Source organism: Budorcas taxicolor, chromosome X, assembly GCF_023091745.1.
Source record: "Budorcas taxicolor isolate Tak-1 chromosome X, Takin1.1, whole genome shotgun sequence".
Lineage (NCBI taxonomy): Eukaryota > Metazoa > Chordata > Mammalia > Artiodactyla > Bovidae > Budorcas > Budorcas taxicolor.
In genome coordinates this window covers 85,398,349-85,426,079 of record NC_068935.1, presented here as the reverse complement: position 1 = coordinate 85,426,079, position 27,731 = coordinate 85,398,349, and the positions used below count along the sequence as shown (strand labels likewise).

Below are 27,731 nucleotides of genomic sequence, written 5' to 3'. Positions count from 1 at the left end.
ATGTTTGTAGTTCATTTGTGTTGATTTTTGTATCAGTGATTTTGTCACTTTTTATTGCCAGTTTGTATTCTGTTATATGACTATACCACAATTTATCCATTTCCCTCTTGCTGGATGTTTGGGTTGTTCCCATTTTGTGGTTATTCTGAACACAGCTGCTGTGAATACATGTTAACAAGTCCTTTTGTTGACATGTTTGCATTTATTTGGGATAAACATCTAGGAATGGAATTTCTTGTTTACAGGGTAACCTTATGTGTACCTTTTTATGAAACAGCCATATTCCAGAGTGGCTGTACCACTGACTATTGCCAGCCATGTATGAGGCTTCCTTGACATGGGATTCCTGGGGGCTACACTCTAGGGAACCGCAACAGGGAAGGGAACATGGGGGTGTCTCCAGACTGAAAGCCACCCTTTCAGGTGGCCTCTTTCTGTTCCTATTTCCTCTCCCTTTCCCACTGGGCCAACACCCCCACCCCAGATCAGCACCATCCCACTCCTAGGGGTCCCCATCTTTCTCACCTGTCCCTGCCACTGGTGTGCGTTGATGTCTCAATGCAGACTATTAAGTGGGGGAGGGGCTTTGAGCCAATTGCTCTTCCTACACCACCTCCCTTCCTGTCTCATAAGCTTGTATGTTTGGGGGAGGGGCGGTTCCTGGCCCTGTTGCACAGCCCAGCCCCCTAAAGCCCGGAGAGGGCAGGCCCAGCTTTGTGTTCTGCTGTATTCAGACCTGTGCTGAGAGCACACACATGTATTTGTGAACCACAGGGTGTAGAATGGTTAGCATGACCAGAGCAGTAGGGCACTGTGGTAAAAGCCATGGAGAAGACTGGGGTGTGGGCGGGCCCAAATGGTGGGGCATCCCTGGGACCTGGGTTTGGCAGGTTGACTTCTCTATCTCCACGCCTCTGAGGTCATCAGCTCGTTGAGAGCACAGGGCCCACTGGGGCCAGAGTGCCCATTATCATTCGCTTAGAAATGCCCTCAAGCACGGTCCCCAGACCTAGGGAGGGCCAAGTACAGTGTAGCCTCGTGACTGTACAGCAAGTGTAGCTGTGGGGTGGCGAGGCCAGGGGGTGGGGGTTCCTCGTCCTATTTCTGATCTGGAGGGACAAGCCCAACAGTACCCTGGTGGTGCTTGACTTCCTGGTACAGTCTAACCTGCTGGACCCGAAATGGTGAGGCGCTGTGACCAGGATCTTGCATGCTGGGGCACAAGCCAGAACACCATGTCTTGCTACCAACCCTCACCAAGCTGGGAGCCACCGTGAAAATCACTGTGAATGCCACCACTGCCAACCACCTCAGCCTGACAAAGCCTTGTCTATCTGTGTTTATGTCCCCATGTCTGCATGGGCCACAGACCACTCTGGGACATGAGAAAGAGACACAAGCTGCGGACTTTTCAGCTTTTATTACAAAAACAAGGGTGATTCCAGCCCAGTTTTCCAATAAAAGTCTGCAACTCAAAGTTTGACTTGGTCACAGCTTCTCTGGCTGGGGAGTAGGGCTGGTAGACAGGTGCAAGGCTTCGCTTTAACCACCCAGTATTTCATTTTCCCCCGCCCCACGCTGGACCCCTGATGCAAGTATAAGTAGGTCTTGCAGCTGCTCACTGGGCCTCGTTGAAGCGGGTCACCATGGTCTTGTGCAGCGTCTCCTTGTAGGACTCAGTTGACGTGACCCCATAGGAGCTGCCTCGGGCACCCAAGCCAGAGCCCCGCACCCGTGTCTGGGCCTGTGTGAAGGAGGCAGACTCTGTTAGTCAGTCAAGGCTACAGTGGAGAGCACTGGAGGATGGGCAAGGGATCCCAGCAGGCTCACCTCAATGGGAGTCACAATGCCCTGCTTCTTGCGGCCCAGGCCACTGCCCTCTTTCCAGCCCATGGCTTGGAGCATGCGACTGCCAATATTGTCACTGCCCAGCCCATCCCGCGTGGGCTGCTCAAAGTCCCTGCAGGGGACAGGGGCACAGTGTGAGCGGCAGACCTGCTGGCCCCACGCCCCCCACCTGGCCCTGGACACTCACACGGAGGCCGCAGACATGCTGCTGTACTTTCTCCTCTTGGGCTCCGGTGGCTCAGGGATGCCGTACTTCTCTCTGCGTTCAGCTGCGCGGTCCCGGTACTTCATTTGCTGAAACAGTGTATATGTGTGAGAATGAACGGGCTGACAGCTCTTTGCAGGAAACATGGGCACAGCTGGGGTCGGGGGGCCCACAGGGAATCAGATCTGGCCAACAGGTCTGAGGTCCTGCAGCTACCAGCCGCCCGCCAACACGGGGTAGTTGGGAAGAAGCTCGTGCATGAGGACAGATGTGAGGTGGCTGATGGCAGCCAGGCTGTGTCTAGCTGAGGAACTTGCCCGCACCAGTTGCCTGCATGACAGACGGGGTGCTTGGCAAGGGACCGACGGATGGAGCCGGGGAGTGGGTCACACCTCACCTCCATGTCATTCTTCTCAAGTGCCTCCAGCTCGTTTTCTGACAGGTGGGCTCGCCGGTGAATCTCAAGGTTTTGCTGTAAAGGAGGACAGGAGGAGAGTGAAGCGGTTGGGCCAGGCCAGGCTGGGGTTCCCTGCCAGGCCTCCCTCAGTCACCTTGTGGAGCCCGGAGAGCTGCTGGTGCCGGATGAGCGCCTCCTTGCTGGGGAACTGGCGCCGGCAAAGCAGACAGGCCAGCTTCTGCCAGTCGGTGAGCTTCTCCTCCCGCTCTGGGCCCCCGCGTTCCTGCTCCTCCTCACTGTCACTCTCCCCACTGTAGGCTGCCACCAGCCCCCTAGGTGGGCTCTGGAAAAGGGGAAGGCAAGAGGTCAGGCTTGGCTAGTTCACAGCCCCCCACCCTTCTTTCTGCCCCAGGCACTCACTGGGCGGTCATCGCTGGCCAGTTTGGGGAGGTCCATGCTGGTGTGCTGTCTCTCAGCTAGTGCTCCCTGGGGTGGAAAAATGTAAGTGTTAGTTGCTCTGTCATGTCCGATTCTTTGCAACGCCATGGACTATAGCCCGCCAGGCTCCTCTGTCCATGGGATTCTCCAGGGAAGAATACTGGAGTGGATTGCCATGCCCTCCTTTAGGAGATCTTCCTGACCCAGCGATGGAACCCATGTCTCCTGCATTGGAGGCAGATTCTTTACCATCTGAAGCACCAGGGGTGGAGGGACAGGGAAATTCAGGGACTCCACAGAAGGACCAAAGGGATGACAAGCCTGGGGACAGAGCACAGATGGATGGCCACAACACACCTTCTTCTCAAGGATGGCGTAGCCTGCATCGGCAGTGGCTGACTCCCGCCTTTCATCATCTCGCAAGTTGCTGATCGGCTGGAAGCTGTTTTTGAAGTTTTCTTTTTGTTTGTTGAGGCTGCGGGCCCAGCGTTCCATGTCCTTCGCAATCTAGGGATGAGGGTGGTGGTGGGGTGAGGCTCCTAGGAATCTACCAACTGCTGGGGTCACCAACTCCAACCACTGCCCTTGTAGCAGCCCGCCCCTTCCTGCCCTGCAGCCTCAAGTGGAAGGACAGAGAGGCAGAGGTTAAAGTCCCCATTTCTCTGTCATCCTGTCATTAGTGCTCCTCAGCAACCCCCTCCCTTGCTGTGTCCCTATTCTGCTCACAGGTGTCCATGCTATTAGGGTCGCTGTGAGTTTTCATCATTCTGAAATGCATAGAATGGCTTGCTCTGCATACAATTTTAATTAACAGGTGTGATTCTATGCCACACTTCGTATTGATGCCCAATCCCTACCCAGGCACACCATCAGTTTTAGAATTTACCAGGCTATCAAGGGAACACGAAGTTCTTGCTTCTAAGTGTCGCACCCAGACTGTCACACTCTTCCTCCTCAGAGAAGACATGGAGGTTCCCTCCAACTGCCCACCACCACAGAACACTGCAATGGCTGTTTTCCTGCCCACCCCCTGATGGGCCTGGAAGAAGTTCTCTGGCATGTGTATACACAGACAGATGAATACACACCATCAGGTGGGGTTCTGGGCCCACAGGAGCAGACTTGTGCATCTGTTTCCCTAGGCAGGATTAGCCTGGCTTCAGGTGTGCCCAGACCAGCCCACACTGTCACCAACAGCACAAAGGTTCCCACCAGGGGACAGGATAGTGGATAGACTGCACTTGGATGGCAGTGGCCACCTCAGGAAGGTGGGCAGCCTGACTGTGTACCGAGGAGACGGCCCTGGCTCAAGATCACACAGCGCAGAGCAGAGCCAGACCAGGAGCTGGGTCTCTCTCAAGCACAGATACTACCCAGAAGATACCTAACGGATAGTGACTGCTGGGCTCCCAGTGTTCACCTGTTGGGCTGTCTTAGTCTTGTGCTTTTCCTTCTTCTCTTTGCCCTCCTTGGAGGGCGCTCCTGTCTCCTTATGCCCGTCAGCTGACTGCTCCAGGGCAGGGACGTAGGTCCGCCTCTCCCCATCCCAGTACAGGTACTGCTGGCTCTGGGCATTGTAGTAGTACTGGGGTGACGGGAGAAGAGACGTGAGGGAGGACTGAGATGCCGCAGAGCAGACGCCACCCCCTCCCCTCCCGGGCTGCCCCATCACCTGAGAGTTGGGATCATAGTAGAGACCAGTCTGGGGGTCGTAGTAGTAACCAGATGTCTCATCGTACTGGTAGGTGGAGACGTCAGGAACAGCTGGGGAGTGACAAGTGTGTGGGAGGGGTGTCACACACCTCACTGCTTTGTGAAGGAGCCCCCTGCCCCTCGCTGCAGGCTGTGGCTACTCACGGTACTGGCTGTAGGACTCTTGGGCAGAGGGACTCGTGGCCGGTGGCAGGGTAGAGCTGGGATGGGTGGGACTCTGGAGCTCTGACTTGAGTACAGCAGGTGATATGATGGTGTATGACTGGTCATGGGGGCAAGAACAGGGAACAAGGCTCAGTGTCTGCCAGTGACCCCATGTCACCCAGGAGCCCCACAAGGACCCTTCCCCCTTGATTTCCCTCACCTGGCTGTTGGCAGCGCCCTGGCTCCCACTTGCTTCAGCTGCTGACTGCTGGTAGACACCAGGAGTGGCACCAGGCTGGGCACGGGAGAAAGCCTGTAGGGACACAGAGTCCACCCCAGGCTCCAGGGAGGTTTCGGGACCTGGGTAGGGGAACAGAGAAGAGAGAATGTGAATGGCAGGACCCAGGACCCTAGGCCTGCCAGTCCCCACCGTGGGTTTGGGGGAGACGCTGAGGCTCACCTGCTCCAGCCGGGTCCCCTTTGGTTCCGGTGATGCCAGGGCCCTTTGCGCCCTTGAGGTAGCCATGGGCATAGAGAGAGGACTCTGTGCCCTGGCTGCCGCCATAGCCCTCATCCTGTTGGTAGTAGCTGTAGTCGACCGTTGGCTCCTCGGGGGTGGCCCAGGCACCCTCCCCACCCTGGGAGGCCTGAGGGGCAGGTGGGAGGGGCTCATTAGCAGAGGAGGTGGTGTAGAGGGGAGGGGAACCAGCTAAGAGGCATGTGCCCACAAGGGAAGCTAGTGTCTGTCTGCTGACAGAAACCATGCAGCCTTCAGACAAGAACACCGGGCCACAGCGGAGCGGGGTGGTGACAAAAACAAGACTGGAACAAAGACACGTGCCAAAACACTCCCAGAGCTGACATTGCTAGATGTGCTGTGTTATATGGGTTGGGGGGGTCAGACCAGGGAAGATACCATCCTCCCCGCCTATATTTTCCTCTCCCAATTTTCTTACAGCCACTTCTAAGTTCCCTTTTATCAAAAAAAGTTGAAACAATTCACAATGACACATGAGCACCAAACAGAAGAGAAAAGCAGCTGTGTGGCCCTGGAAAGGGAAGCCTGGGAGGAGGGGCTGGGGAATGGAGCTGCCATCAGGCCCCTGCAGCCCACACCGGCAACCATCGGGAGAGGGTTTCTGGTCCACGGGAAGCCGCTACAGCAAGGCAGCCCTCCTGTTTGCAGAGAGGGAGCGGGAGGGTGGAGGTGGCCCAGGTATGGGGGAGCTGGGGTGGAGGGGAGTCTCTGAGTACCTGTGAGATGGCCCACTGGGCCGCGGCAATGGCAGTGCTGGCCACAGAGGCAGCGTTGATGCGACTGCCTTCGTTGGAGGCCATATCCCTGGGGAGGATGTCAGAGACTGGAAGTGAGACAGGAGGTCCCAGGCTGGGGGGCAGGCTGAGAAGGGACACAGGTGGGGCCCTGACCTCTTAGAACCCTTGGCAAACTCGACGTTGATGGTCTTGCCGTCGATGGTAAGTGGTGGGTGTAAGGCCTGCAGGATCTGTAGTAGCTGGGCTGCCTCCTGGGGGTGGGCAGGGCAGAAGGGTCAGGCCCGGGGAGGCCCCCGGCTCCATTGCCCCATTTCCAGGTTTGGGGCCGCGGTTGGGGAGCTAGGGTCAGTGTCCCTCCTCCCTGCCCTGGGGGCCGGGACTCTGGCTGCCCGGCCCCCCCCTGTGCCGCCCTCACCACGATGGTGGAGAGCTGGATAAAGGCGAAGCCACGGTTCAGTTGGGTCTGCTTGTCCTTGATGACGCGTACATTGGAGGAGGACAGCACTGCGTAGGGTGCCAGGGCCCCCAGGATGGAGTCCATGGTGCTATGCGGGTTCAGGTTGCGCAAAATGATGGCTGTGGGAAGGGACTCAACATTAGGGAGCACCGATAACCCCCTCCAGCCCTGCCCTCTGCTGGCTCCCCACTGCTTCCTCTCCCTGGCCTCCATGTTCTTGTACCTGTTGCTTCCTCCCACCTCTTCCTCTCTGCTTGTCGGCCCAAGTCCCAGCTCAGCCACTTGCCTGGTGAGAATCGTCTCAACACACCCTTCAAGTAGAGTTTGGTAATGCTCTTATTCTGCTCTCCCTACATTATGTGTCTGACTCCAAACCCGGTGGACCCCCGGGAAGACTAAGTCCTGGTCACCACCGTCTCTCTGGCCTCAGGGAGCCCAGCCTAGACACCCTAAGGCAGAGAGGAAGGAGCAATGGACTCACTGTCATTGGCATTCTCCGAGCTTGGCTCCGAGCCCTGTGACAGGGCCTGGGAGGCCAGCACTCCCTGGGCCTGGTAGGGCTGTGGCAGGGGCAGCAGGCCCTGGCTTAGCTCCCGACCCCCCAGCGGCAGCGTCTGCTGATCCAACCTCGCGCCCAGGGGCAGCTTCTGCTCCGCCTCTGCTAGGGGCATCAGGAGAGAGGCTGGTGACAAACTGGAAGGAGCTCCCAGGCAGGTCACCCTCCTTCCAGAGCTGTGACCTGTCACCCTTCGCCCCTCTCCCCACAATGTCCCAAGGAAGAGGGAGGTAGGAAGGCCATACCTGACTTGGGCACCCCACATTTGAAGCACTTCTCGCGGCGTTTGAAGTTCTGGACGCCACACTGTGAGGCACAGGCCAGGCTGTCAGAGGCAGCAGGGGGTGGGGGGTGGGGGCTTTCCGTTGCACCCTCCAAACGTGGATCCAGAAATCTTCCAGGGATCCCGCCATGCCCCAGGAAGGTCCCAGGGTCAGGGGAGCGGGGAGCAAAGGGCTTTGGGGAATGGCTGTCATTCTCAGACACACGACTCTTTACATGGTTTCAAATTTCTCCTCAGCGCCCACCCCTCAACTCAGGAGTCGGTAACCCACCCCCTACCTCTGTTACCAACTGCTGCCTCCTCCAAGGGACCAGCTCAGAGACGTTTCCGCCTCCAAAGTCCTTTTAGTAGGTTCCTCTTCCCAGAACGTACTTTCCTTCTCAGAAACCTTCATCACTTTTCTATCCTTAAAAAGTCAGTAGCCCCTCTCCTGCCAGGCCTCACCCCTTCATCTCGAGGTTGGATCTTGCCACTCTTGAGAAATAAATCTGCCTTGGGCATTGCAGCCTCTGGAGACCCCCAGTTTTCACCACATTTCGGTCTCTGATCCGCGGTCAAGTCCTGAGCACTGTTCCCATGCCACGCTCTCCGCAGCATGCGGCCTAACAGTAGGGAGCGGATGTAGCACAGAGGTGCAGCAGGTCAGTCTGGAAATGGTCACCACCAGGGACTCCAGGAGAGGAGTGGGCCTTGAGGCCCAGCTTACTCAGCTGGGTATAGTCCGCATGGCTGTTTCACCTGGGAGGCCCAGAGGTTTGGTTTTGCTGGGAAGCACTTGCTAGCAGAGGACACAAGACATTTTGTGTAGCTGGTGTAGGAGGGTGGAGAGAAAGGCAAAAGCCAAGGCTAGAGAAGTAAGGTGACATTAGATCCCAGAGGAGCGTCACACTCACGTTCAGATATGTGCAGGTTTTTGGCAGAGTTGGAGGGACATGGTCAGGAGTGGGTGTGAGGAATGCCAAAGGTGAGGGAGTGGGAGACAGGCAAGAGGCCAGAAAACCAGAGAGGGGCCCATGGTGACTGTCTGGAGGAGGGGTGAGGACCAGTCTGCACAGTGACAATGGCAATGGAAGGTGTTTGTGTGATGGACGTGACAAGACCAGAGAGCAATAGGATGTGGTAGATAAAGGAGAAGAAAGAACAGACTGCCCTAGTTTTAAGGAGTATCTGAAAATACAGGAGAGATGGAGTGAGTCCTCCTGTCACTCTCTTCAGAGAGGTTGGACATCTGCCTTCTGGTATTACTCTTTTCATTTTCAAACAAAGAGCCCCCCCCCTTTACTGGGCAGAGTTCTTCTTGGGGAGAGGCTTGGGGGCCCCTGCAAGCTCTCAGGACTTAGGTCTCAGGGCTGCCAGCTGGCTGCAGAAGGTGAGGTTGGCCTAAGGGGAGACCTGAACCCACGGTGGCACCCACAGCCTATGATTAGGGATAAGACGCAGCTCGAGGTTCCATCTCTCTGAGCTTCAGCCTCCTCCCAGGGAACATGACCGCAAAGACCTACAGCTTGTACAGTCAGTCTCTGTGGACCTGGCTCTGTCAGGGGTTGGGTCATCTGACACAAGCTCTCAGAACACCCTACACGTTATTTAGGACAGCAGCTGACAGGCGCTGTTCCAAGTGCTACCCTCTCATCACTGCATTTCAATCCTTCTGACCACCTCTGGGTATTTAGTATTTGCATTTTCGAGATGGGGAGAGTGAGGCAAAGAGAGGTTAATACTCTGACCTCAAGGGAGATTTTGAGGGAGTCTAATTTCAGCCAGTCTGGCCCTGATGCCCACTTTTCATACACCATGTTATGCTTCACCGTCACTAGTCACTCACATAAACGTCTGTGTGACATCTAATGGGGCCTCAGGCAATATCGTGCTGCATGAGGGCAGAGCCTGGCACTGAGTGAAAGCTCAGTATGAACTGGCAGCTGGCTGGGTGGACAAGGAGGGGAGTCGTGGGGGAGGCAATGAGCGGTGCTGCTGGAGCTGAGCCAGTTCCTCCATGCCCACACCACTCAGAGGCCCCAGGGAGACAGACATGTTGCCACCCCTGCCGCGGCTGTCTCAATCCATGGCACCTGCGTCCCACCGCCCCTGTACCTTATTACACAGCCAGTCCTCATTGATCTTGGGCTTGGGGTCGCTGTAGTGCATGGATACCTTCTGGCCCAGGATGTTGAGGGAGTGCTGCGGGGAAAAGCAGAGCACAGTGAGGCCTGGGCAGCAGTGCCCCACGCACCGTTTCAGCACAGGAGAAGAGAGTGAGCGAGCCCTTCAGCTGGATGGATGAGGGACAGGGAACGGAGGGAGGTCGGAGAACTGACAAGGGAAGAAGGAAGGGAAGGAGGGAGGGAAAGAGCCACAGCCCTCGGGCGCAGCTGTTTGCTGCCTTTCCGGGCACGCACACGTGAACACACTCCACCAGGCATACAGTGCTCGGCTGCCCAAAGCTTGCCGGACAGTGCGGCAAACCCCCACTCAGCCCTAACACTGCCAGGCCACACCCAGGGCCAGCACTACACAGGCTACACTTGGGATGAAGGGGACAGGGAGGGGAGGGAGAGGAGGGGAGAGAAAGAGAGAGAGAGCGCACGCGCGCTAGTGCTGGAGAAGGGGAGAAAGAAAGAGCCATATTTAAAAGATGGACGGTCCTGCAGTGAAGCTGTCTTCCCGTGGCCAGCTGGGTCCTTGGGCCCACTAGCCTGTGGACCAGCAGAGATGGCCCCAGGGCCGCCATATCGCCCCATCGCCCCATTCCCCTTCCCGAGGCACAGTGCCCCATAGCAGTCAGCTGGGCTCTGGGTGGGTGAGCAGAAGCTTTGGGTCTCTGAAGGTCCCAAAGCTGTTGGGTTAGGAGCCCATGCCAGGCTAGGGGAGTGAGCTCCCCTCCCTTCCGGACAGCAAGACTCCTTGCTGGGAGGGCAGGCCTGTCCCCAGTGGAGACTCCTGGGCAGGCAAGGTGCAGTGGGAGGGGTGGGGCACCAAAGTGAGTCCTGGTGAATGAAACTATGACCCCTGACTGGTACTTTAGGTCAATAGAACCCTGCTGGCCTGTCCTATGGAAATCACAGGGCCAAGCTCACAGGGAGAGAGCTGGCAAAACAGGACTATGCCAACAACTAAGTTTCCCCAGCGGCTGGACTTGCAGTGGTGCCTGAGTGAAACAAAGTCCTGGCTCTGCCTCACCCCAGGGCAGGGTGGTCCCCCGGGGAGTGGGCACCTGGGTGGAAGAACCCCCCTACCACCCCCAAGGCAGCCCTTCCTCTTAAAACTCAGCTGGGAGAGGAGCAGAGGCAGAGCTAGCGCCTGACCAGCGGGAAGGGCCAGTGGCAAGTGTGGGCTCTTAATGGGAAGCCCAGTGGGTAGCGAGAGACAGGAAGAGGAGACAGTGAGGGTCAGGAAGGGGTAGAGAGAGGGGTTGGGGGGGATGAGACACAGGACCACAGGGCAGGGAACTGTGTCCGTAAGAATCAGGCGATGGGGAGCGCTCGATTACAAAGTAGTATTTGTTTGGGGGGGGGTTCAAGTGCGGCAAAGCAACCTGATTGGCTTCCATCCATCGTGTAGCGTCCTGCAAGTGACTAAACTCGACGAAGGCGAAGCCCCGGCTCTGACCTGGAGACAGCATTCAGATACAGACGCAGTGGGTTAGTCAACAGCTTTGGACACACGGCGTTCCCGGGGGCGGGACCCGAGGGGAGAGGACTGGGGGTGGGGGGCAGAGAGGGAAGTGGAGAGAGGAAAAAGGAAGAAAGGGAGAGAGAAAAGCAAAGAGAGAAAGACCAGGATGTGGGAGGCCAGGGAGATGGTCGGTAGGGGCAGGAAGGAGGGAAGAAGGGAGGCAGGAAAACACAGCCGGAGAGGAGTTGGGGGCGGGGGATACACACACGGTAGCTGGGAAGAAAAGACAGAGATGGGGGCTCAGGCACACCTGCCCAGACAGCCTGGGGTGACAGAGACGGAGAGAAGGAGCTGGGAGGGAAAAAGTACAAGGAGAGGTCTGTCTCCAGAAAAGGAAGGAGGGCAGAGGGGCAGGCTGATGGTTTCACCTGGGCCAGAATCACCAACTGGAATGGTGAGGCCCAGCACGAGGCCAGGGTAGTCCAGGAGGGGTCCCACAACAGGTGTGTAATGGAAGGAGCAAAAGAGAAGCGGGGCTAGGCTGCTTGGTGAGGCTGGAGAGGCTCCAGGACCATCAGGAACCAGGGGAAGTCAGGGACACAATGTTTCCCTCAGCCTCACCACCATGCAGGGAAGGTGGGACTCCCCAGGGAGCCACCTCAGGGCCAAGCTGGGAAGACTATAGCCACCCCAGTCCAGGTCCTCCAAGATGGCAGGAGAATGGGGGCCAGGTAGTCCAAGGAGACCTTCAAGAATCTGTAGGGCCGTGGTAGGAGCACCCGGGGCCACAGAGGGGGCCTGGGACACCACCCCGGGGAGACCAGAATCCTGCCAGCCTGGCTAGGGTGCAGCAGAGCAAGACCAACATGCTACCAAGAGAGACTCCAGGCCTGGCTAGGGCTGGGAGAAGGATCCAGGGCTTTAGCCCGCCGGAAAGCAGCTCCTCCTTTGGAGGTGCACACACTGGGAGGGCTTAGACACGGCGGGGCATGCTTGATCTCCAAAAGAATAACGGTTAGGATGCACAGGAGGATGAAATGGTATAATTACAGAGAGAGTGAGAGGTAGGGACAGAGAGATAGACACACACACACACACACACACACACACACACACACACACACACACACACACACACACACACACACACACACACACACACACACACACACACACACACACACACACACACACACACACACACACACACACACACACACACACACACACACACACACACACACACACACACACACACACACACACACACACACACACACACACACACACACACACACACACACACACACACACACACACACACACACACACACACACACACACACACACACACACACACACACACACACACACACACACACACACAGAGATGGAGGAGTGGGGAGGAGACTGAAGATGGAGAGAGAAGCCCAGGCAGAGCGAGGCCTCACTGGGCCTGACTTGGGTAGCCTGGGCCGGAGATCCTGCAGAGACACCCCACCCCGCCCACTAACCTCAGGCCAGCTCCAAGCAGCCTGCAAGAGGGAGGGAGGGAACGAGCGAGGCCAGCGACCTGGGCTGTTCCTTGGGATGCACTCTTGGACAAGAGCCATCCCCTGCCTCCCCTCCTGGGACACATGGGTGGGACCTACTTTCTGGTCAGAGGCTGTTACCAGAACAGTGTCAGGGAGAGCAAGGAGCAGGGAAAGGAGAAGAAGAGGGAAGGAAGGGAGTCTACGAGGGGGACGGGGTACCGTCTCAGATTCTCAGAGTCCCACAGAGGACGATCCTGGAGCCTGGCCCTGGCCCTGCCCCCGGGGAGCACTCAGCGCAGCTCACAGCTGCACCCCCTCCCCGACAGGCCCGCATCAGAGGCTCCTGGCCAGAGCTGTGAGGAGGGTGGGAGGAGGGGTGAGAGAAGAGAGGGTACCCCCAAGTGGCCCATTCCCAGCTGTGGCAGGAAGGCAGGGTGGGGAGGGTGGGGGAGAAGGCAGAGGCAGGAGGGAGACTCGGAGGCTGAGGCTGGCCAGCAGAAGGGGAGGGTACTGGAACGAAAGCTCACCTGAGGATTTGTTCCGCATCAGCCGGACCTCCCGCGCTTGGATGCCATGGGATTGCAGCTGGCCACGGATCTGTATGGGGTGATATGGATTGAGGCAGGCTCAGCACAAGGGGGCTGTCTGTGGGTACCAGGGCCTGGATGGAGGTCTCTGGGACCCCAAGGGGGTCACAGGGGTTGTGCACACACTGTATCCACTCCCTCTCTCAGTGATTCTCCCCCAGTGATCACAGCTCCGGCCCCCTACCAGTACCCAGTCTCAGCTTTCAGCCCCAGATTTGCAGAGGGAACCAAAGGAAGGAAGGGGTGGGCTGCAAGGTGAAGCATGGCAGTGTAAGGACCTTCAGAGGCAGAGAATGTCAAGAGCAAGTGAGCCAGCAGCTCAAGAATGGTGGGCATGGGTGGTCTGAAAACGGGCTTGTTGCAGCCACAAAGCAAGGAAAGCTGGGGCGCAAACCTGGCCCTTCATGAATGGACTGCCCTCCAGCTTGCATCGAGAGAGACCCATGACACAAGCCCCAAACTGGGAAGGACTGGGGTCTGAGCAAAGCCCAGCCATGGGCACTAGATCACGAACAGAGTGGGAACTTGAGGTTGAGACCAAAAGGCACAGCTGTGGGGTATGGAAAGCTTCCTGGATAACCTACACCAGGCGAAGCTGCAGATGCAACTTGGGATTTGGACCAGGTGAGGCAGGGTCCTGAGGCCAGTGGCGCCTCTCGCCAACAACTGGATGCCTGTGCTGGGCACTCTGGGCCAGTGGCTATAATGCCTCTGGACCTCAGTGCCCTCACCAGGGTCAGCAACAGATTGGAGGTTCAACAGGCACACATGAGAATGGAGAAGAGAGATACACAGGAGATCAGGATCACAATACTCAGGGAGGGCTCAGGAAACGGCTGGAACATGGGCTCTGGGGCTCAGCTGCCCAGGTTCAGACCCCAACTCTGCTCTGTCACTTGCTGGCTATGGGAACTGGGGCCAGCTGCCAGGGGCCTGGCCTCCTCATCCGTAGGATGAAAAACACAGAGGACCTTCCCTGAAAGGCGGCTGTGCATGTGGCCCACCATGTGACAGATCCTCCACAAATGGAAACATGCAGCTACTGCCTGACCCTGAACAGGGCAGGTGGGCCAGACCTGAGAGCTCTCAGACACACAGGTGGGGTTTTCTCTGCGACAGCACAGGCAGCCAGCAGGTTTCAGGGGAGAGCTGAGTGGAGCCTTCACAGGCCGTGAGGAGGAGGAGGAGAACTGGGTAGGGTAGTGAGGAGGCTATTCTAGTGGCCCACATGGGGTTTTCCTGCTCATGAAGGGAAGTTGGTACGGACAGGGAGGGAATGTCACACAGGCAGACAGGGTGGGAGGGCTGCAACAGCAGTGAAGGAAGGAGGACTCAAGGCTCTGTAGTTGTGCCAGTGAGGAGATCTGGGGCTGCTGGCAAAAGAGAGCAGGTGGTAGGGAATGAGAATAAAACCTCAGAAAATCCCATGGAGAGCCTCCCCAGCCTGCAGGGTCTCCACCTCACAGCAATATCTGGCAGCGGGCCTGGTGAGCATTTGGCCTTTGATCGGCATATGCAGAAGGGATGATCACCAGCAGAATGCGTGGAAGGAATGCTCTATTCCCTCCCACAGCCACCGCTGCAGCTCCCTGGCCAAACCAGCCTGTGCCACACTCCTCCCTTCCAGATTAGGAGATGACGGGGCCTGCCCCGGGGGCAGAGCAGTGCTGGGGGACAGGGCTGGGGGGAGAAGGGCTGAAAGGTGCCGAGGAAGTGGGGGTAAGGGAGGGGCTGAGGGCCCTGGAGGGGACCCAGCCTGGCCTCCTGCTCTGCCGCCTGCCCGGGGACATGGGGAGCACGTACGTCATCCTCAGTGGCTGCCTGTGGCAGCATCCTCAGCATGACGATGTTACTGGCCTTCTCCTCCTCCTCCTCCTCCTCCTCCTCCTCCTCCTCCTCCCCTTGCTCGGTCCGATAGTCCTGGTCCCGATAGTCGCCGTCTCGGGGGAAGCCTGGCGGGCCGGTAGGGCTGTGCCTGTGCCGCCGCCGCCGCCTACGCTGAGTCTCGGAGCCCGGGGAGGCCTCGTAGGAATCCTGGCCAACAGAATGAGACGAGAGACACCAGGCGGGCAGTCAGTCTGAGGGTGGGCCTAGGGGCTGGCCGCTGGCTCTCCGAGGCAGGCAGGCTCTGAAAGCCAGGGGTGGGCGGGCTCCGGCTAAAGGCTCGGGGCAGGCAAGGTGGGCAGGCCCTAAACTGCAATCCTCCTGGGAGTTGAAATTCTCCCTCAGATGCTTTGCGGGGGCTGCTTTGATGGGGAGTTGGGGAGAAGCAGGGGGCAGTGTTGGTGTCGGGGAGGAACTCCCACAGACAGGTGAGCAGACGTCCCTGAGACGAGACTGTTGGAGGTTGGCACACTAAACCCTACACTCTTTCTGCCCCCTCCTCCCTCGCCAGCTCACCTAGTACAAGCACAATTGTTCCCTGTGCCACAGAAGGACACACGTCACTTAAGACGCCCAGCCTGGGCCCTGTCACCAAGTTGTGGGTTTAGGAATCGCTTAAGACCTTGGCCAGAGTCAGCCAGCAAGGGCTGGCAAAGATTGCGAGGACTACAGCACTGCCCCTCGGTCCCTGATCCTCTGCCTGGCCAGTCCTCCGTCACCACCATGCTCCTTCCTAACAGGGTGTGGTCACTGGATTCCTGGGCATTGCCCAAACCCTTTGCTCAGCACTAAGCAAGGCAGGCCTGGGTCCATGCCCATCCTGCCCTCACGGGGGCCGGAAAACTCAACTCTCCACTCTTGCTGGTCCACCCAGGGCCCACCCAGTGCTCTGGACATATCCAGGCACAGCTCACAGTTGCCACCAAGGAAGCCTGACTGCCCACCATAGGGGTCTTTGTGCTGGACCCCCAGAGGGTGGCTGGCTGCCCATATTCTGCTTCCCAGGGCTGGGGTTGCAAGGGTACCCTTCCCACTCCTCTGTACCTGTGTGGACCAGGGCCCTGAGTACCCCCTCAACCTGGGGTTTGCATAAGGCAAGGCTGCTTCATCCCCTCAGATGGGGGCTCCCTGATGGTGGGCATTATGCCTTCCCCTCAGGCCAGGGCTAACTATCCAATATGGAAGTGGCTAGCTGGAGCTCAGAGGAGAGTCCTGAGGGGGCTTTCCTTTCTGTCTAGGGGCTCTGCCACCACTGGGAATGCCCACATTTAGCCTCCCAGAGCCACTCCGCTTGTTGATACCCACGTGACATCCAGGTACCCTCCTGACCCTAGGTGCTGGGTCCCCAAACTGGCTGGGAGCAGGCAGTAGAGGGCTTGCAGTGAACCCTGAAGAACAGGGAAGAAGGGAGAGAGGTGGTGGCCAGGGGACCTCAGAAGTACAGAGCCAAGCACGTGGAGGTCAGGGAGACCCAACCTGGGAGAGGAGCCCTCAGAGAGGGGAGTGGGGACAGACCCTTCAGGTGAGGCAAAGCCCTTGAGCACAGTCTGAAGGCATGGGAATGGAGAGCTACTGCACGCGGGGCTGCAGCCAGATCAAGGCCCTGCAGGAGCCGGCCCCCCAGCCCTCACCTCTGCACTCTGCTCCTCGGACGAGTCATCATAGTCATGCTTGCCCTCCTGGCTGCCATACTCGCGGGGATATGAGCGGTAGTCCATGTCTCTGTAGTCATGATCCCGGCTACGGTTTTCCCCACTGTCATCCTGTGAACGATCGGTGGCTCCGTAACGGCCAGTCCTGTCTCCACGTCCCCCTCTGGGGAAAGAAGGATGGGAAGGGATGAAAGGACAGTCCTTTCCGAAAGAGGTCCTCAGCTCCACCTCCACAGGGATCCCTAAGGCCAACCCCTAATTCCCAGGCTGCCACCACCTCTCCCTCAAAGCCAGCCCACTTCTCTCCTTCCCTTCCCCACCTCTCCATTCCCTCACTGGGCCTTCAGATGTAGCCCCCTGCCTGGTCTCCTCAGCCCCCACCCAGGCCTCCTCCAGTTCTTTCTCTCCACCCTCAAAGCAAGTGAGTGTTTCATAAGGCAAAGCCAATCAAGCCCAACCACAATGCTCCTCCGATGGCTTCCTCTTATTCTCAAGACACCAAAATGCTCACCAAGATCCTACAAGGCCTGCAGGGTCCTGTGGGCTGAGGTCCCTGCTGACCTCTTTCCCTTCAGCTCCCTGGGCACTGCACCACTCTGCCCCTCTGTTTCATGGTCACCTTGCTAGTGCTGGCAGCTGTTTTATTAAAATTTCTCCTACTGAAATAACTGTAAAATAATTAGCTCAACACTGATTTAATGTGCATTTCTTTGGTGATTGAGTCTGGGGAAGGGACCACGCCTGTTTGGTTCACTGCTGTATTCCCCAAAGCTTAGCTTAGTGCCTAATACTCAGCAGGTGCCCAATAATTCTCTTTTGATAAAATAATGACTCTAAAGAGCACTAAGTCCTAACCACTGGACCAGCAGGGAACTCCCAGTATTCTAAATGCAACCAATACGTATCTACTTAAAACAAGAAAAACTGGACACCAACGTAGACTACTACTAGCAGGATCGTAATCCTGGTTAGAAATGACACTAGAATGCCCATTATCAACACCATGATTATTATTCTAAGAAACTAGCTAGTAAACAATTAAACAAAGGAAAAAGAGATTAAAAGCTGGAAAGGAGATGGTAAAATTACTATTACTTGTAGATGATATGAGGATGTATCTGCCTCTGCCTAAGAGAATCAATGGAAAAATCATTACAAATAAATCAGTCAAGATGCTGTGTTCAGAAATTAATATTCAGGAATAAATACCTTGCTGGTATTCAGAGAGCCACTGTTCAGAAATCAGAAGATTCCAAGTGTAATTGCATCAAAAGATTAAATACCTAGACATATGCAAGATCTTATGACTATACGTCACACATATGAGCCAGAATTCATCTGAAATTGGTCAAAGATTTAAATGGAAGAAATGAAACCATAGAAGAAAAGAAGAAAACATGAGATAGTTTTTTTTTAATAATCTCGAAATGGAGAAAACTGTGACCCAAATCAAGAAGCCATACAAGAAAAGGCTATCAGATCTGACCATATAAAAATAAAACATATCTGTTTGGGAAAAAAAACAAAATCAGAAAAACAAAAACCATCACAAGCCAAGTCAAGACAGACAATAAACAAGGAAAAGGTATGGGGGAAAAAAAAAGAACTGGATTTACAGAAAATAATACAGTTGACCCTTGAACAAGCACTGACCCTCTCCTCTGTTGAAAATCCGAGTATAATTCATAGCCGACCCTCTGCATTTGTGGTTCCTCTACATGCTCAGATTCAACCATGGATTGTAGCACACTGTAGTATTTATTCCAGGTTCGGTGCATGATACTGGAAGCTTGGGGCTGGTGCACTGAGACGACCCAGAGGGATGGTATGGGGAGGGAGGAGGGAGGGGGGTTCAGGATGGGGAACACGTGTATACCTGTGGCAGATTCATGTTGATGTATGGCAAAACCAATACAATATTGTAAAGTAGTTAGCCTCCAATTAAAATAAATAAATTTATATCAAAAAAAAAGAATCTATATATCAACAGACCCGTGCAATTCAAACCTGTGTTGTTCAAGGGTCAACTGTACGGACGGTTTATATTTGAAAAGATGCTCTATCTCACTCAACAAAAGATGAAAATTAAAACTATACCAGACAGTTCATTTTTGTAACACTTAAAATTTATTTTTGTGTATTTTCCCAAATCTTTTTTTGTGATAAATCATATACATAATTAACAAAAATGTTACCATTTTAAAGGGTACAATTCAGTGAGTAGCACAATGTACACTCACAATGTTGTGTAATCATCACTACTACCTGTTCCAGAAGCTTTTCATCACCCCAAACAGAAACTCCATACTTTAATTAAATAATCATTCCCCACACCACCTAGCAACCTCTATTCTCCCCTGTAAGTTTGCCTTTTCTACGCACCTCATATAAGTGGAACCATATAATATTTATGCCTTTGTGTCTGGCACGTTATCTCAGCAGAATGCTGTCAAGGTTCATGTTGCAGAATGTATTAGAATTTCATTTCTTTTTATGGCTACCACATCTGTTGACAGACAACTGGGTTATTTTCACCTACTGGTTATTTTGGACACTATGTATAATGCTGCTATGAACAATGGTATACAAGTATCTGTTTGAGTCTATTTTCAGTTCTTTAGGGTACATACCCAGGAGTGGAACTGCTGAATCCTATGGGTTTCCCAGGTGGCTCAGTGATACAGAATCTGCCTGCCCAATGCAGGAGACACAAGTGATACCAGTTCGATCCCAGGGGTGGAAAGATCCCCTGAAGTAGGAAATGGCAACCCATTCCTGTATTCTTGCCTACTCCATGGACAGAGGAGCCTGGTGGGCTACAGTCCATGAGGCTGCAAAGAGTAGGACATGATAACTCTAATTTTTTGACGAATTGCCAGTGTTCCATAGCATCTGTACAATTTTACATTCCTACCAGTGATGCAGTTGCCAGTTTATCCACATTGTCATCAACACTTGTTACTTTGCCTTTTTTTCATGTGCTTATTGGTCATTTATACCTCTTCTTTGAAGAAATGTCTATTTGAATCTTTTGCCCATTTTTGAATTAGGTTTTTCTGTTACTATTGTAGTTTTTGATATATTCTGGGTGTTAATCCCTTATAAGATATATGATTTGCAAACACATCCTCCCACTCTTTAGAATGTCTTTTCATCCTTTTGAATAGTGTTCTATGATTTACAAAAGTTTCTAATCTTCAAAAAAAATTTATTTAATTTTTTGGCTGTGCTTGCTCTCAGTTGTTGCAGTACGCAGGCTTATCCCTAGTTGTGGCATGTGGGGTCTCTAGTTGAGGTGTGCGAGTTAGTTGCCTTGAGGCATGTGGGATCTTAAGTTTCCTGACCAGGGATCAAGCTCATATTCCCTGCACTGGAAGTGTGGAGTCTTAACCACTGGACTACCAGAGAAGTCCCAAAGTTTCTAATCATGATAAAGTTTATTTTAAAAAATGATAATTTTAGATTTACAGAAAAGTTCAAAGATAATAGAATTCTCATATACACTTCACACAGTTTTTCCTCATGTTAAGAGAACCATGGTACATTTGTCAGAACTAAGAAGTTAACTGATCTATAGATTTTATTAGCATTTCACTATTTTTCCACTACTATCCTCTTTCTGTTCCAGGATTGAATCCAAGATACCATATTGCATTCAGTTATCATGCCCCTAGTTTCCTCTGGCCTGTGAAAGTTTCTCAGTCTTGCCTCGTTTTTTTTTTTTTTTTTTTAATGACCTTGACAGTTTTGAAGCATGCTGGTCAGGTAATTTGTGGAATGTACCTCAACTTGGGTATATCTGATATGTTCTTGTTATTAGATGAGGTTAACAGAGCTGACGGAGAAGGCGATGGCACCCCACTCCAGTACTCTTGCCTGGAAAATCCCATGGACGGAAGAGGCTGGTAGGCTGCAGTCCATGCGGTCTCGAAGAGTCGGACACGACTGAGCGACTTCACTTTCACTTTTCACTTTCATGCACTGGAGAAGGAAATGGCAACCCACTCCAATGTTCTTGCCTGAGAATCCCAGGGACAGGCGAGCCTGGTGGGCTGCCGTCTCTGGGGTCGCACAGAATCGGACACGACAGAAGCGACTTAGCAGCAGCAGCAGTAACAGAGCTGAGCTACCCATTTGATCACACTACATCTCAGGTGCATGCTATCAACATGACTTACTACTGGTGACGCTGAACTCGATCATCTGGTTATGGTGGGGTCTGCTGTAAAGTTTCTTTTTCCCTTATACTCCATTCTGTAGAAGCAAGTCACTAAATCAGCCCACACTCAAGAGGAGGAAAAATTAATCTCTACCTCCTAGAGTGGGGAGTATCTACATATATTATTTGAAATTCTTCCCTAAGGAAGATCTTGTGATCAAATGTTTTTAACTCAACAAATCTTCAAAAGTCCAAATGTTTAACAACAAACTGTTGGCAGGGCTGTATGGGAAATAGGCACTCTCATATTGGTGGTACGAGTGAAAATGGAATGATCCCCATGGAGGGGAACTTGGCAATAGCTGGCAAAACTAAAAGTCTATATGCTTTCTGACCCCCAATTTTTCTTCTGGGAATTTAATGTGCTGAAGCAGTATGTATACAGAAATAGTATTCAATGTGACACTGTTTATAATAGCAAAGGACAAGAAACAACTTAGAAGAGTCAGGAAAATTCTGTTTAAAAAAAAGACTAATGATGGGGAGAGGAACCCCATCAACTATTAAAATGTATTATAAACATCCTAAAAGGACATTTTTGGAACAACTGATGACATCTGAAAACAGACTTAAAAGACAAAAGTACTGAATCAATGTTAAATTTTTTGATATTGATAAGTATCTTGTGATTATGAAAGAGAAAGTAGAAGAACTGTAATATTTTCTATAGTATTTACTGCTCATCCACTAACTCAAAAGATTCTGAAAGAAAAAGGTGTTACGTATAGAAAAGGAGAGGGAGAGGGGAAGGGAGAGGGGAGGAGAAAAAAAGAGAGAGGGAAGGAGGAGGGAAAGAGTAGGCTTGTAGGTAGGCAAAGCAAATGTGGCAAAATATTTACAGTTAGTGCTTCTGGGTAGAGGATTAAGGGAGTTCACTGTACTTGCAATTTTTTTTTTTTGGTAAATCTGAAGTTTTTTCAAAGTAAGAAGTTATAAACATACATATACATACCATGATCAAGGAGGGTATACCTTAAGAATATCAAGGATGCAATTTAATGCAATTATGAAGTTGATAGACAAAAGGAGAAAAAAGCATGTAATTATGAAGTTCAATACTCATTTATGATCGGTTTTAGCAAACCAAAATTAGAGAATTTTCTTGACTTATTAAAGACTACATTTTAAGAGCCTACAGTACACATCACACTTGATGCCAAAGCAAAGGAGGTTGCCTATCAGGCCCGGACTGATTTAGAAAGACAATAAAAATCAACAATGATTGAGTAGAAATAACAAGAGAACACAGCAGAGATAAGGTAATTTACAAAAATCAGCAGCATTCATTTACCCCAGCAAATACCAGCTTGAGAAAAAAAAAGATGCCAATAAAAACTACTGAAGCACCTCTGAATTACTTTAACAAACAGTACACAACCAGATTAAATTTAAAACCTTTTGCACAGCAAAGAAAACCATCAACGAAACAGAGACAACTGACTGAATGGGAGAAAATATTCACAACCGGTACGACCAATGAGGGATCAATATCCAAAATATATAAACAGCTCATAAACTCAATATCAAAACAAACAAAAACAAACTTGATTTAAAAACATAGAAGACCTGAATAGACATTTTTTCGAAAGATGACATACAGATGGCCAAGAGGCACATGAAAAGATGCTCAACATCGTTAATCATCAGAGAAATGCAAATTAAAACCACAGTGAGATACCACCTCACACCTGTCAGAATGACTATCATCAAAAAAAACACAGACAACAAATGCTGGTTGAGAATGTGGAGAAAAAGAGGACCTTCATACACTGTTGGTGGGAATGTAAACTGGTGCAGCCACTGTGCAAAACAGTATGAAGGCTTCTCAAAAAACTAAAAACAGTCCACTCCTGGGTATATATCTGAAAAAAAAAAAAGATCAAACACTAATTCAAAAAGATACATGCACCCCAATGTTCACAACAGCATTATTTACAATTGCCAAGATATGGAAGCAACCTAAGTGTCCAGCAATAAATTGAGTGGATAAAGAAGATGTGTTATACACATACACATACACACACACACACACGAATTAATCAGCCATAAAAAAAAAAGAATGGGATTTTTCCATTTGCAACAACATGCATGGAGTTAGAGGGTATTAATGCTAAGTGAAATAAGTCAGACAGAGAAAGATAAAGTCTGTATGATATCACTTATATGTGAATCTAAAAATTAAAACCAGTGAACATAACAAAACAGAAATAAATTCACAGATATAGAGAACTAGTGGTTACTAGTGGAAAAAAGGAAAGGGACAGGGACAAGATAGGTGAGAGCATTAAGAGGTACAAACAACTATGTATAAAATATATAAGCTACAAAGATATATTGGACAGCAGGGGGGATACAGCCAGTATTTTGTAATAATTATAAATCAAATGTAACCTCTCAAAATATATCACTATGCTGTTCACATGAAATAATGTACATCAACCATACATCAATGGAGAAAAAAAAGGAGTATCCAAGACTTGTATTTTAGTTTATTCAGATTTTTATGTCCTTTAAATGAACCTTATAGGTCTTTATGACCTGTTTAAGAGGATGAGATGACTACTTACAAAGATGACAATTTTCCTGAAGTATATAAATTTAATGCAATCTCAAAGTTCTTGAACTTTTTGAAAGACTTGATAACTTCTTACATAAAGCTACAAAATGACTAAGTCAATTTCGAAAAATAAGAGCAGAGTAGGCACTATTAAGACATTCTATAAGGCCACAGAATGCTAAGGTTCTGCAAAAGAATAGCAAAAAGACCAATGCAACAAATCAGACCACTCAAGACAGATCCATGTACATGAGGGAACTTGAGATGAGATGAGGTACCACAAATCAATAAAGAAAGAATGACCTATTTTGGGGGTGATACTAGGAACACTGCCTACTATATGGAGGAAAATAAAACCAGAACCTACATTATAACATATTTAAAAGTGGACTCTAGATGGATTTAAAGACCTGAATGCAAAAGGTAAATAAAGTTAGGGATCCAGAGACAATAGAGAAGATTTTTCAAAGGACAGATTTTAAGAAAAAAAGTGATGAGTTTTAGCACACCAAATTTAAGAACAGATATCCACCCTTGAGAGAATTATTAAATAAGAGGCAGCAGACACACCCCATGGTGTCCTTGGGACCAATTAGAAGCAAAGCACTAACATACAGGTAGCAATACAGACAGATCTTTAAAATGCAGTGCTGAATAATATAAAGCTCAGGAAACAGAATGAAAACTGTAACATTCTGCCATTTGTGTAAATTGAAAACACTCCAAACAAAACCACATATTTTAGAAGGATACATTTCAAAGACAACAGAGCTGCCTACAGCTATGGGAATTGCAAATAAAACAGGAAAAAATAAATATGGCAAGAGGCGGTCTTGTACCAACCTGTGACAGAAACATACCTTGAACTGGAAAAGTATGATTAACTCAAACCCTTGCACTTGAGGTTCTTTAAAAGCCCAAAGAAAGCCAGTGACTTTACCTTGTAATGAAGTCTGAGGCAAGTAAGCTACCTACTCAAAGTTAGAAATTGCCACACAGCACTACTATTGAATACCATCCAAAATCGAATGCCTTTCACAAGACATTTTGAAAGGTCAAGGCTGAATAACACCTGATGATAACCACATCTCAAATTCGGGCTCATCACTTTTCAGAAACCAAAATGTTATAATTCTACATTTTTCAAAAGGGGGTGGTAGCAGAAACACTTTGTAAGGCAATAAAAAAAATTATTTCCTCCATGACTTTTTCATAAATCTACTGTCTTTTGATAGAGGCTCTCTGGGACAGTTAGGTCTACTTTTCTATACAATCTTTAAATATCAGGAATGAATCATCTACATTAGAATCAAGTAAGGTGATCCACCAGTATGGTAAGGGTATGATCTAGGATCTCTGTATTTTACCAAGTGTCCCATCTGTTTCTGGTTAGTCCCAGAGTTTAAAAATAACTGGATAAGAGTGTCCACACCAACTTCACCCCATCCTGTCCCTGAATCCCAGATCTTAAAAAGACCGTGGCTGAGTAATACTATCTGACCTGGTTTGCCCCATACATTTTCTGGGCAAATTTCTGACTCTGAAGGCAACCCCTCCCCCATCCATCCCTCAAACCCAAAGCTACAGCCCACACCTCTCCCCTGAGAATCCACAGGCACTTACAACCCAACAATTGCCCACCTGTCACCCACCTTTGTCTGTCCTGTGGTGGCTGTCCATACCTTCCATACCTACCTGGGTCATCCAAAGTGGAAACCTGGGCATCAGTCTCCATGCCTCCCTTTCTCTTGATCCCTTCCCACCCTTCAACTGCACGTGGTGCCTATCAACCAGAAACTGTGTGGCCTCCCTTGTGAGACCCTAAGTGAGGAGAAGGCTGCAATCTTACTTGTCTCGTTTATCAATGCACTCCCAGAGCCCAGTACATGTCCTGGCTCTTGAGTGCCAAGTACATGTTTGCTGAAAAGAAACCAATCATCTGCGGCACTGTTTGGTTTTTTCTTGCCCAGATGCCCCCTCCAAGCACTTTCCTGGATCGATTCTCACACAGGAACAAACCTAAGCTGCTTGGGAGAGGGTGGGGTTTAGAGGGGAACTCACCGTCTTTCATACTCCATGTCCTGACAGGGCCTGCGAGGGCTGCTGGGGCCCCTCCTCAGCCGCTGGCTCCGTTTCACTTCCCAGCCACCCCCAGTGCTGCCACCATGATCTGCCAGCCTGGGTGATGCCTCCTGCAGGGACTCTGGGAAGAGCAGAAGGAAGAAAGAGGTCAGGGCAGTTGTGGCAGAGAGGGTCTCCTTGAGAAATGCTTGGTGCCGAAGCTCTCTGCTGTCCCCAAGCCCAGCAACGCTGTATCCCAACTCCTAGGGCTCCTGAGGATTGGAGCAGGAAGGCAGCCCTTATTTGGCCTGCTGCTTCCCTTCCCTACAAACACGAGGCTAGAGCCGGCCACCCTGGAAATAGCACAGCCCTCGGCAGGCACGGAGCATCTTGCAGAGAGACCTGGTGGTGCCACCCATCCTGGGATCACGGCTTTGCCATCTGAGACTGGTAGACCAAGCCTGGAGCTACTTGCCCGGGGGTGGGGGTGGGCTCTCAGTGCTGGACGATTTGTCTGAGATTGGGCACACTAGGCATGGAGGCAAGTTTTCATGACAGGAGTCCCAGGCACCCACCAGGCTCCTTCCATGAGCTGCCAGGTGCCATTTCATCCTTCCAAGAAGATGTTGGCTGCCCACTATAAGACGGCAGGAGACCATGAAAGGCTCCGGGGGTAAAGGGGCGAACTTGGCAATGAGACAGCTGCCGCCTCCCTAGGCTCTGGGCCAACACAGTTTTGGTCCTCACTCGGCAACTGGCTCGGCCCTGAGCCTGTCTCTTATGCACAGCCAGGTTCCCCAAGACGGCTCCCTACCCAGGGCTCTGGGCCCAAGTTATTCAGAGGTTAAAAGCAGCCCTTTTGGAGCCTGTTTTGAAGCATTGTGTTATTCTACTGGAATGGGAGAGCAGTCACTTCACGGCAACCCTCAGTGCTGCGGTGAGAACTAAGGAGGGCCGAGAGCCATGTGACCGGGCCAGGGGTCACCACAAAGTATCCCTGAATCTTCAGGCCCCACCCTCTGAACAACAATCAAGCAAAAGCCAGGCGTTAACAGCACCTGCCCAACACTAGGTTGCCACCACACCTTTCCTTCATGTATACACTCCTACCAATTTTCTCTTCCTCCTAAAGTCTCAGGGAATGAGAGTTACCTGCTCCCAGATGGGTAAGACTTAGAATCACAACCAGGGAACCCAGTGGATGAGAGCCAGAGACAAAACCCTCAGTATATCTGGCAAAGGCATCCATAACAGATAGGGACCCAAGTCACAGGCTCGAGCCCCGAAGAACTACAGGCCAAAACCACGGACAGGGACCCACAATAAATACGGGTCATAATCACACAGGACCCCCTTTCACAGAACAAGCATTAGAGTAACCAATACGAACCTCCCCTCCCCCCCAAAAAAGGAGCAGTCAAGTCTTACACACCTTCCTTGCACTTTCCTCCCCCACCCAGTAAGTGGATTATGGCCAGTCCTAATAAGACTCTATGGGTAAGGACCCCCTCCCCATGGATAACCAGAGTTACAGACAGAGGTTCCGAGGATAGAGACCCGAGTCAGATCGACGATTTCCCTTCTCCTCCACCCAAGAATAAGGACCAGAGCCACAGAACACTTCCCCATGGGTTGGTTAGTACCAAAGTCACACACGAAAGCAGAGAGCACACTTTTTCGGCTAAAAAGAAAAGTCGCAGACAGCGGCCTCCCACGGAAAAAGTTCGGCGTCGCAGACACAGTGAGCCATAGGAGCCCACTCCCATCCGTCCCTCCCTTCCCCCAAGCCGCGTGCACCCATCCAGTGCCCCAATCGCGCACGCGCCTCTGCTCTCAAAAGGAGAAAAACAAAAAACAATAAAAAAAAGACACCCTCTCCCAGGCTCACAATGTGCAAAGCATCGGTCGGTTCTGCGCGAAGCCCAGACCCATCGACCACAGTCCGCCCTCGTGGGTCCTCTATGCAACCCCCTCCACCCCCGGCCCCTTACCTCCGCCCCCACGACCAGCGTCGACTCTCACCTTCTGCACCCGGGCTGTCAAGGGAGGGCTCCCGGACATCACCTCGGCCCGCCGCCACCTCCTCCAACTCTTCCAGCTCTGCCCGAGCCGGTCCGCGCAACTAGCAAGTCCGAGGCTGGAGGCAAAAGGGCGGAGGAGGGGAGGGGAAAAGCGCCAGGAGCGCTGCCCTCCCCGGGAAACCCACTGTCGCCTACTCCCAGCCGGCCGCGATCACCAACACAAAATGGCGACGATGAGAAAGGAGCCGGCGCTTCGACCACCATCCACCTACTAAGGGAGCGCG

General features: G+C 51.9%; 1 protein-coding gene across 9 annotated transcripts; it reads right to left on the bottom strand.

Moving 5' to 3' along the window:
* Window positions 1–1,408: 1,408 nt before the first annotated feature.
* Window positions 1,409–27,731, bottom strand: RBM10 (RNA binding motif protein 10). Of its 9 annotated transcripts, none has more exons than XM_052663886.1 (24): window positions 27,418–27,731; window positions 25,427–25,568; window positions 16,569–16,752; window positions 14,857–15,087; window positions 12,994–13,063; window positions 10,852–10,925; window positions 9,411–9,497; window positions 7,279–7,339; window positions 6,959–7,138; window positions 6,436–6,596; window positions 6,174–6,271; window positions 6,000–6,087; window positions 5,206–5,320; window positions 4,966–5,105; window positions 4,746–4,863; window positions 4,561–4,652; window positions 4,309–4,473; window positions 3,246–3,395; window positions 2,871–2,936; window positions 2,605–2,793; window positions 2,451–2,525; window positions 2,036–2,142; window positions 1,831–1,960; window positions 1,409–1,744 (listed from the first exon to the last, which is right to left on the bottom strand). In XM_052663886.1, the coding sequence occupies exons 1-24, from the start codon at window positions 27,485–27,487 to the stop codon at window positions 1,619–1,621; spliced, it is 2,919 nt and encodes a 972-aa protein (XP_052519846.1). In that variant the 5' UTR covers window positions 27,488–27,731; the 3' UTR covers window positions 1,409–1,618. The 9 variants fall into 9 exon arrangements, with proteins under 9 accessions (XP_052519846.1, XP_052519841.1, XP_052519843.1 ...); XM_052663881.1 differs by having other exon boundaries at window positions 5,206–5,392; window positions 27,418–27,730; XM_052663883.1 differs by having other exon boundaries at window positions 5,206–5,392; window positions 6,439–6,596; window positions 27,418–27,730.

Bases quoted from the DNA above. Each gene is read 5' to 3' on its own strand.
- RBM10 (XM_052663881.1), bottom strand. From the start codon at position 27,487: ATGTCCGGGAGCCCTCCCTTGACAGCCCGGGTGCAGAAGGTGAGAGTC. The intron at 10,926-12,993 runs GTGAGCTTTCGT...TGCTGTCTCCAG, and splicing joins GATGCGGAACAAATCCTCAG to GTCAGAGCCGGGGCTTCGCC. The intron at 1,961-2,035 runs GTGAGTGTCCAG...TGTCCCCTGCAG, and splicing joins AGCATGTCTGCGGCCTCCGT to GGACTTTGAGCAGCCCACGC.